The sequence below is a fragment of the Otolemur garnettii genome, unplaced genomic scaffold (assembly GCF_000181295.1).
Source record: "Otolemur garnettii isolate 467f Iridium unplaced genomic scaffold, OtoGar3 scaffold00100, whole genome shotgun sequence".
NCBI classification, from domain to species: domain Eukaryota; kingdom Metazoa; phylum Chordata; class Mammalia; order Primates; family Galagidae; genus Otolemur; species Otolemur garnettii.
The window spans coordinates 7,018,806-7,028,702 of NW_003852495.1; the positions used below are offsets into that span (position 1 = coordinate 7,018,806).

General features: G+C 45.2%; 1 protein-coding gene across 1 annotated transcript in view; it reads right to left on the reverse strand.

Annotated features, from left to right (window-relative positions):
* Nucleotides 1-9,897, reverse strand: part of WDR87 (WD repeat domain 87) — a 14,956-nt gene that overhangs the window by 1,275 nt on the left and 3,784 nt on the right. The window contains exons 3-6 of the mRNA XM_023516900.1: nucleotides 6,712-9,593; nucleotides 6,023-6,291; nucleotides 1,987-5,639; nucleotides 19-1,431 (exon numbers count right to left, since the gene is read on the reverse strand). Coding sequence (XP_023372668.1) covers nucleotides 19-1,431; nucleotides 1,987-5,639; nucleotides 6,023-6,291; nucleotides 6,712-9,593 — 8,217 coding nt within the window. The remainder of the gene's footprint in view (nucleotides 1-18; nucleotides 1,432-1,986; nucleotides 5,640-6,022; nucleotides 6,292-6,711; nucleotides 9,594-9,897) is intronic.

A 9,897-nucleotide genomic window follows, 5' to 3' on the forward strand; every position in this document is an offset into this window, starting at 1 on the left:
CTCGAACTTAGGAGGCACCCCTTCCTCTTTTTTAGAGATGGGCTGTGTCTTCTCGAACTTAGGCAATCTGGCAAACTGGCCTTTAGCCTTAAAATCCCAGAAGTCCTTTTGAAACATCAGTGCTAAGGTTTGTTTTTCCACAGAGGTATGGGTACTTGGAATCATATCTCTCGTGGCAGGATAAAAGTACTGCGTTTCCATCTCTTTGAGAGCAGTGGATATCTGCTGTGCCCGCTCACTTCTGTAAGGCTCTCTGAGAAGATCCCAGTTTGTAGCCTTTGGGTCTGGAATCTTCTTGCTAGCTAATGTAGACTTTAATGTGGGGACGGCTGAAGGTTTTAGCCAGGTGTCTTTTCTCTTTCCTTTTATAGGAGGAATCACTTTCAGATATTTTGTACTCATGGGCTCCTTCCTGGGTTCTGAGATCCTTGTACTTCGAGATTTTAGAGCCTGCCTGTGACGATTCACAATGGCTTCAAGTTTGGCCACTTGCAGCCAGTCTACGTTTCCCTTTGAGGTGAGATCTTTGAGGACCTGGCACACTCTGTGGAACCTCTCTCTAGGAAGCTGTTCTCCTGCTTCCATCCGTTGTAGAATATCATGGATCTGCTTTACATCTGAGAGGCTTACATCAGGATGTTTTTCCTCAGCCAGGATTTTGGGGAGAGGTAAATGCACCTTAGTCTTTTCCTTTGGAGATGGATGAGGCTGAAAAAACAACTTCCACTGAGAAGGTGGTGGTTTGTGTTGGAATTTCTGGGCTTCCATGGTCTTTCTATATATTTGGGACATGAATGGGGTCTTTAAGTCCTGTTTCTGGGACTCCAAAGCTATATCTGAAAGATGTAGAGCCAGGGACTTAAATTTCTCCAACAGTTCTCCTTCTTTATCCACAAATCTTGCCCCTGGAAATTTCCTGGATATCTCAAGTAGTATGGGCTTATCTTTCAAGGATATTTCTTTCACTGGCACCAGTGTTGACTCTGGCGCTGCTGTCTTCTTTTCCATCTCCAGAGACACAGAGATCAGTTTCTTAAAAGGACTTTTTATAGCTCCTAGTTTCATAGCACTGCCTATAATATGAGGGACTCCCTTTTCAAGGAAAGGGACCATTTCCCCTCCTCTTAGGCTCTTTATCCTTTCTTGTAGCCTAAATAGTTTTTCTTTTTTTAGGATCCCTTTTTCCTTGTCCACCTCTTCTTCCAGTGAGCTGCTCTCCTCCTCACTCAAACTTTCCATGTCTTCTTCGCTCATGCTTTCTTCCGTTTCCTCAAACACGTCCTCCTTCTGCCCTACCTTCTTCTTCTTCTTCTTCTTCTTCTTCTCCTCCTCCTCCTCTTTCTTCTTCTTTTTCTTCTCCTTCTCCTCCTCCTTCTTCTTCCTCCTCTTCTTTGTTTCCTCTTCCTCCTCCTCTTCCTCCTCCTCTTCCTCCTCCTCCTTCTTCTTCTTCCTCTTCTTCTTTTCCTCCTCCTCCTCCCCCTCCTCCTTCTTCTTCTTCCTCTTCCTCTTTTCCTCCTCCTCCTCCTCCCCCTCCTCCTTTTTCTTCTTCCTCCTCTTCCTCTTCTTCTTTTCCTCCTCCTCCTCCTCCCCCTCCTCCTCCTCTTCCTCCTCCTCCTCTTTCATCTTCTTTTCCTTTTTCTTCTTCCTCTTCTCCTTCTCCTCCTGTTCTTGCTCCTTTTGCCTTTTCTTCTTCTCCTCCTCCCTTCCTTTCACCTCTACTTCTTCCACCTCTTCCTCCTCCATCTCTTCCTCCATCTTCTTTTTCCTCTTCCTCTTTTCCTTCTCCTTCTGTTCTTCCTCCTTTTGCCTTTTCTTCTCCTTCCTTCCCTTCACCTCTACTTCTTCCACCTCTTCCTCCATCTTCTTTTGCTTCTTTTTCTTCTTCTTCCTCTTTTCCTTCTCCTCCTGTTCTTGCTCCTTTTGCTTTTTCTCCTTCTTCCCCTCCCTTCCCTTCACCTCTACTTCCTCCACCTCCTCCTCCAGCACCTCTTCTTCCTCCTCCTCCCCTTCCTCCTCCTCCTCTTCCTCCTCCTCTTCCTCCTCCTCAGACAAACTGTCTTGCTCTAGTTCCTCTAACAGGTCTTTTTCTTCAAAAAAGTATTCTTCACTGTCCACTTTATCCAATTGACTTAAAAGCATATCATCAAGGCTCTTTTTCTGTTTTCCTTTTCTCCACCTTTGTTTAAGGAAGGGGACGACCTTTTCTTCCTCCTGCACTTCTTCCTCTTCTTCATCCCGTATGACATTATGTTTCTTGAACAATTTGTTTTCTTCCTGTATCATTTTTTCCTCTTTGTTTGTCATTCTTTGAAAATCCTTGGCCAGTTTTCTCTGCTTCTGAGCTAGTTTCTTCTCATCTTTGGTCATTTCTGACTGGTCCTGAGAAACATCCCACTGTTTGGTATCAAGTCTACCCTGTTCCTGGGACAATTTTCTCTCCTTAACAAAGAGTGTCTTCTTCTTCTTTGTCATCTCTATTGCTTCCTGGGTTATTTTCCTTTCATCATTGATTAGCTTTTGAAGTGCTTTTACGATTTTGTTCGTTTTTTTCGGTTCCTTGGAAAGGTTTTCCTTTTGTTTAGCCAACTTCATCATTGTTCTAATTGCCTTCCTTTCTTCCTGCGCATGTACTCTCTCTCCTCTAGTATGTTCCAGTTTCCCTTTGGCAATGTCCCTTTCCTCTGTGGCCAACATCATATCTTCATGTACCAGTATCTTCTCCTCTAGTGACAATTTCCTCTTAACTTGTTCATAGTCTTCTTGAATCATCTTTTTCTGTCTTGAAGTATCTTTAACATCTCCCTTGAGAAGACCTTCCTTCACATCAGCCAGTTTCATCTTCTCTTGAGCCAGTTTCTTCATTTCCATATTCAATGTCTTTCCTTCCTTAGCAACATCCAACTCTCCTCTGAGACGAGTCCCTTCATAGAAAAATGCCCTCTTCTCCATAGCTAATTTAATTTTTTCACGGCCCAATTTGTCCTGTTGCTGAAGCAGACTTTTTTCTTCTTGCATCAGTTCTTTCTCTGCATTAACCAGTTTCTCTTTCTTCTGTTTTAATATCGCCATGTCCCGTGTCAGCTTCTCCTGCATCTGAAATATTTTCTCTTTATACAGCTCCAATTTCTTCTTCACTTGGAATAATTTCTCTCTTTTCTCAGTGAGTTTACCTGTCTGAGAGAGGAGGTCCAGTTTCCTGTTAGCCAATTTTTCCTTATCCTGAGACAAAATCTTGTTTTGTGAAGCCAGATGCTTCTCTTTCTGGACCAATATGTCCTCATGCTTTTTGAGTTCTTCCTTCTTCTGGACCCATTTTTCCCTTTCCTGGGCCAGTTTTGCCTTTTTCTCAAACAATTTCTCTCTTATCTGGGCCAGTCTTTCCTCATCCCCAGGCCTTTTTTCCTGGCCCTTAGCCAGTTTCTCCTCTTCTTGGATTAGCAGATCTTCTTCCTGGGCCAGTTTTTTCTCTTCCTTAGCCAGTTTTTCTTCTTCCAAGGCCAATGTCTTCTCTTCCTGAGCTAGGTTCTCCTTTTCCTCAGCTAGTGTCTCCTCCTCCAGAGTCAGTTCTTCTTCTTTCCAAACCACTTCCCTCATGTTCCGTTCCAGTTCCTCCAGTTCCCTGGCCAGCTGCTTTTCTTGCCCATCCATGTGTTTTCCTGTCTGGACCAAATTTTCTATTTTCTGGGTCAATATTGCTTTTACTTCAGCCAGCTTCCCTGCTTTATTTGCTGATTTCTCTCCTTCTTTAGCCAGTTCTTCCAACTTCTTGGTCAGTTTTTTTCTTTTCTGGGCAAATATCTCTGCTTCCTCACTTAGCATCTCTCCTCTTTGGGCCAGTTTCTCCTCTTCCTGGGCAAACTTCTTCTCTGCTTGGGTTAGTTTCCCATCTTCCTGGGCCATTTTCAGATATTCACGGGCCAGTTTTCTCTCTTCGCGGGCCAGTTGTCTCTCTTCCTGTGCGAGTTTCAGTTCTTCTGCTGCTAGTTTCCTCTCTTCTTTGGCTTGTTTTCTCTCAGCTTGGGCTTGTTTCTTCTGTATTCTGGCCTGTTTCTTTTCTTCCTGGATCTGTTTCTGCTCTTCTATGAACCGCTCTTTTTCCTTTATCTGCTCAAGCGTTGCCATTGCCTCTTCCTCAGTCATTTCTTCTTCTTGAGTCACTTCCTCCTCCTGAGTCATTTCTTCCTCCTCAATCACTTCTTCCTCTTCCTCAGTCACTTCTTCCTCCTCCTGAGCCACTTCCTCCTCCTCCTGGGTCACTTCTTCCTCCTCCTGAGTCATTTCTTCCTCTTGAGTTACTTCTTCCTCCTCCTGAGTCATTTCCTCCACCTGAGTCACTTCTTCCTCTTGAGTTACTTCTTCCTCTTGGGTCACTTCTTCCTCTTGAGTCACTTCTTTCTCCTGAGACACTTCCTCATCCTTATATTTGGATGCCATTATACTTTCCCAGGCCCGTTTCCACTCATCCCTTTCCAGTTTCCTTTTGTCCCCCTCCAGTATTTCCTCAGATGGAAATAGCTTCTCTTCAGCTTGGGGTAATTCCTCTGAAAGACGCTTCCTTTCTTTCAGTCCATCCCAGGATACCTTCATGTCACTGAGGGCCCGTTTCCATTCATCCCAGGACCTTTTCTGCTCCTGTGAAGACAATTTCTTCTCATCCATAGCTGATGTTTCCTCTTCCTCAACCTCTTCCCCCTCACTAGTATCCCTTTCTGCTTTGATAATTTCCTTCATCTTTTTACCCACTTTTTTTTCCAGATGGTGCTTAGATGACTTCTTAGATTTCTTCTCTTCTTTCTTTGATATTCGTCTCCCCTTGGTTAGGTCACCTGGTTCTACAAAATCAACTTTCTTTCTTCTGCCTTTTCTCGGAATCATGTGGGTTTCCTCCAAGTCCTGCATGTCTCCTGCTTCCCCTTCCTCTTGTGCTTGTTCCTCTTCTATCTTTTCCTCATCTGGAATCACCATGTCCTCTCTAATTGCTTCTTCATAGATAAAAACTGGTTCTTCCTCTGGCCAGACTACCTCCCAGTCAAGGTCCTCAAGTGAAACTTCGCTTTCTTTCTTCAACAGGGGGCAGATCTCCTGAAAGAGTTCCCAGCTAGGTTGCCGATCTGCCAGCATTTCCTGAGCCACAGTCACTAGCTCATTGTTTAAATCTTCTAACATATTTCTCTGGGACCCAGAAATCCTCAGGTTCCTAAGACGACACAGATCATCCCGCCATGATGCGCTATGTCCAGAGCCAGCCCTGCGGCCAGGTATTCCAGCAGCACCTCGCCCTTTGGTTGTAACTGTTGGAATAACTGACTCTTCCTCTGAAGGAGGTGGAGTTTCCACAATTTTAACTTCAGATTCTTTTCTTGACTTCTTGCGCTTCTTTAGGGGTTTCTTAGCTTTCTTACTTCTTTTGTCCCGTGTTTTCTTCAGCATATCCAGGGACAACCTAATATCAATCCTTGAGACATCTTTGTCTTGAGCCTCAGAGACCTTTCTTATACTGGTGACTGATGACTCTTCCTGGATGAATGTTTCCTCCATCTCAGTTGGTATAGTTTCACCCTGATCACTTGCATCTGCTAAGGGAGCTGTCTCTGTGACTCCTTCTTTCATCTTCTTGAGAGGCCGCAAGAATTTTCGGCCTACAGGGAAAATCAGGAGATAAAGGTAAGGAAAGCATGGGAAGCTAAATGAAACCCTTCCCAGTATCTAGTGTGAGCTAAGAGGAACTACCACAAAAAAGTAGCAACAGAGAAAGCTGAAGCCTTAAAACAAACAAGCAAACAAACAAAAAACTCCCTAAGCATTCTCTTTGCTTTATTCCCTACCCATCCTACCCCACCAAATCCAAGAAAGATAGGCCTTGGAGTCTTCCTGGGGTTGGGTGGATCCTTCCTAGGAGAGTTCCTATGACAAGATCTTTCCATATACCTCTCTTTCTACCTGGTATATCTTGACCCACTTAACTTGAACTACCCCACCTCTTGGAGACCCTGCAGCATGAACCAGATCACCCTGTACGTACTATGCTTTTTGCTCACTGATCGGCCCCGTTTATGGCCTTTGAGGGGCTTGGTGGGTGCTTCATATTCTTCAGAAACCACAGTTTGTGCAGACCCCTTGCGAAGTTCAGTAACACTTATGGCATCTAAAGGAAAATCATGTTTTTCATCTGGTTGTGATAAGGTCAGGTCCTCATTTAATCGCTGCTCCACCTGATTCTGAACAATCTGGAGATCTGTGGGTCGCATGCCCAGCAAACGGTCCAGCGGTTCCTCCCCAATAGTCTCCTGCCTATGAAAGTCAAAGGAGAAGAAGGATAATACAGTGAATCAGGGACTAGGAAGGGAAGAACTGCTGTGGAACAGGTAGCAGGTATGGCAATGTAGCCAAGAGGGATGGCATATGTAGAGAGAAATGATGGCTAAGAAGAAGAAAAAGTCTAGGAAGCAGGGGTAGAAAAAAAGGATGAAAAATGGAACTTGAAAAAGTAGGGGACAGACAAGAATAGGGAAAAAAATGGAGAAAGGAGTGAGCAGTTAAGATTGTCAAGGATAGTCATCTAGAAGAACAGTTGGGGAGAGCTAAGAAACAGGGATGAAGAAATAGAAAATGACGGTAAGGGGGAAATGAGGAAGAGATAGCAAAAGAAAGGAAAGGTAAAAATTAAAAATAGAAGATAGTAAAGAATTGAGGAATACACAAACAACTTACTGCATCTCTCGGAAAATCTCTCTTTTCTGCATTAGCTGTAAGAGTGACCTCTTAGATTGGATACCAATCCCATCTATGAGGCTCAAGGCTTTAGCCCTCACTCTTTGGTCCTTGTCCATTAATCCTTGAGCTAGAGGCACAGCAAAAAGATGAGTAACCATTCCTAGACGCTTCAGCCCTTCCCAGGCTAGTTCTCGGATCAATGGGTTAGAATTGGATGTATCATCCAGCAGACGACGGGCTGTCTCAGAGCGCAGGAATGGAGATACCTGGTAACAGGCAAAGAGTTGCCCTAGTGCACCAACACAGCATTGGTATTTCAGTGGGGCAGCATGAACCATAATATTGAGGACTGTCTCAAGCAAGGTATTAACAGCTTGTTCACTCATCTTTCTCCCCAGCCAACTTCGGTTTTCTCCGTCTGTAAAAACATTGTAGGTTATATCCTTAGATAGTCTCGTTTCTAGGAAGTCTGCATCCTCCTTCTGTGAAGGTTCACTTAATTCTCTTAGAGATTTTACCCTGCTGCGCCAGAAGGAAAATCGTTGAGACTTATCCCATTCCAGTTCCCGTTGGGGTGAGTGCAGGGTGCACTGTAGGAATATTGGGCTGCCCTCTGGCCAAAGACGGGCACGAATCACTGAGTTGGGGATATAGCAATCAGGGGCAAGGAGCCATTCCCGCCCATGACCAAAGTAGCATTGCAATATACGATATGGGTTGAGTCCATCCCAGGTAGTTACCTGTAGTTGGGGATAAATCTCATAACGGGGATGATCAAGTTTGCTTATCTGCATCGAGTCAGTTTCTAACTCCTGCAGAGAATCATGATCACGGGCAGGGGTATACAGTAATAGTGGGCTCCCTTCCTCATCTTCTATGACATGTGGCACAGAATGGTCAAAGGCAATGGCCCGGTTATTGGCAAGGCTCACCAGACCCATTAATTCCTGTTTCCCTTTCCCTGAGTAAACATACTTAGGCACCAACATAGTCTCAAAGGAGAAGAAGAAGCTTGGTATAAAGGACTTAGGGACTTCGACTACTTCATCTGCTATACTCACAAAGGAAAGTGGAGACAGCAGGTTTGGGGAAAACAGTTTTAAACAGGAAATCAGATAAAGACTCTGGTTGAAAGTCACAAGCAGATCACCCCGGTCATTTGCAAAACAGAGTGGGCCAAAGTGAAGTGATGAGTCCAGCATGGATACAAGTCTACCTTGGAAGTCCCAGATCCGGACAGTGCCATCAATACCACCTGTGACAAAAATATTCAAGGACAGACAGACATCAAAGGATATGATGGTACACTGGTGAAGGGTCAATGTTTCTAAGAACGATGAGGCATTCATTGATCCAGAGGCCAAAAAGTCATGGAAATTCCAGCGACGCAGACAGTTAGTCTCTGTGATGGCACACACAGACTTGGGTAAAAGCATCAGGTGGGTTAGGTGACAGCTGCTGAGAATGCTGGCAAGGGGCTGGAGTTGTACTCTGACCCCAGTGAGCACAGCTTCTGACAGATGTACATAGTTATCCATTCCATAGGAACAGAGGAAAGAGTTTTCTCCACCACCAAAAAGCCCTCCAGACAGCGTAGAGAGTGCCAGGACAGTGCCAAAGTGCATGAATTTCTCTATTCGGGCACAGCTGTGCTGGGATAGCACTCTTACCATACCGCTCCGGTGTCCAGAGAATATCAGTCCTTCCAGACCCCGCCCCAGATTGAAATGCCCAAAAGCTAGGCATTGTACAAAGTCATCGTCATTTGGAGAAGTACATAAGAGATACTTGGCTGGGCAAGGGCAGCGAGTTGTGTCAAACACCAGTATCTCTGAACTTCCTGTCGCTACAAAGAGCTCCTCTTTACATGGATCATAGGCCCAGTCTACAGCCTGGTCCAGGATTGGGAATGGCCAGGTAAGAGTCAGAAGATTCCCCGTTACTGGGGACAAAAAGCGCAATAAGCCATCATCAGTAGTGCACAGGATCCGGAACCAGTTATCTCCACAGCGGATCCGACGTACCTGCTGGGGAGCAGAACCACAGACATTGAAGAGACTATAGAAACAGGGCAGGCGGCGCAAGGAAAAACTGTGGGTGGTTTGGCAGAAGAAAGTCATGCCGTCAATAAACTGGAGTTGGCATAGCTCCTCGCTAAGTTCTAGCTGCCGAAGCAGGTTCCCTGAAGTAAGGTTCCACTCTTTAATTAGGCCTTCTTTGCCAGCTGTTAGCAGGGTGTGGGCCTCCGGCCGGCTGCGAATACATATCACTGATGAGTGATGGGCCTTGAAACCGTGGAGAGATTGGCCCCGAGAAAGGTTCCATACTTGGATTTCCCCAGCCTTGTTTCCGGCATAGAGAAAGCCCTGATCAGAACAGGTGAAGCAGCAGGTGATAGAGGAGCCACTTGTGCTGGAAACGAACCTCTTTATCTCTGCCAGCTGGCCCTGGCTCTGACGCTGAAGGACCCTCACCACAGTCTCACACAGGGCGAGGATGGAGCCATTGGGGCCATTTAGCACGATGTTGTGGACAAGTTCCTCACCAGGCATAGTAATGATGTAGGCTATTTGGAGGCCCTTGCCACTTCGTTCAATGATCCAAGTGACCACTGCCCCCAAGATGCCGGATAAAAGCATCTTCATTTCCGGGTCATAGCAGAGGCAGCTGATGTTGAAGCGGCACGGCACTACATCTAGGGGTTTGAATGCCCGGAAGTGGTCCCCAAAGAGCCGCAGAGTCATGTCACCGCAATAAGCCACGATGATATGAAAGGAACCTGTGTGGACGATGGACTGAATGGGCAACAATCGTTCAGTCATGGGGAATGTTTTCTTCTCAACCATGTCATCAGTTTTCTCCTTTATCCATAATACAGCCTAGAAGAGAATAACATAGAAACAGCCTAGAAAAGATTGTAGAGGAGGAAAGGGCAGCATATTCAGTTACTTTTCCTTGTTTTGTGATAAGGAGGAATGGGAAGACACTCTAGAGCAGTGATTCTCAACCATTATGCCACATCACACTGGTGTGCCATAAGAGAATCTTAGGTGTGCTGTGAAAATTTTTAAAGATCATTGGATTATTACTATATATATATATATATTTTTTTTTTTTTTTTGAGACAGAGCCTCAAGCTGTCCCCCTGGGCAGAGTGCTGTGGCATTACAGCTCACAGCAACC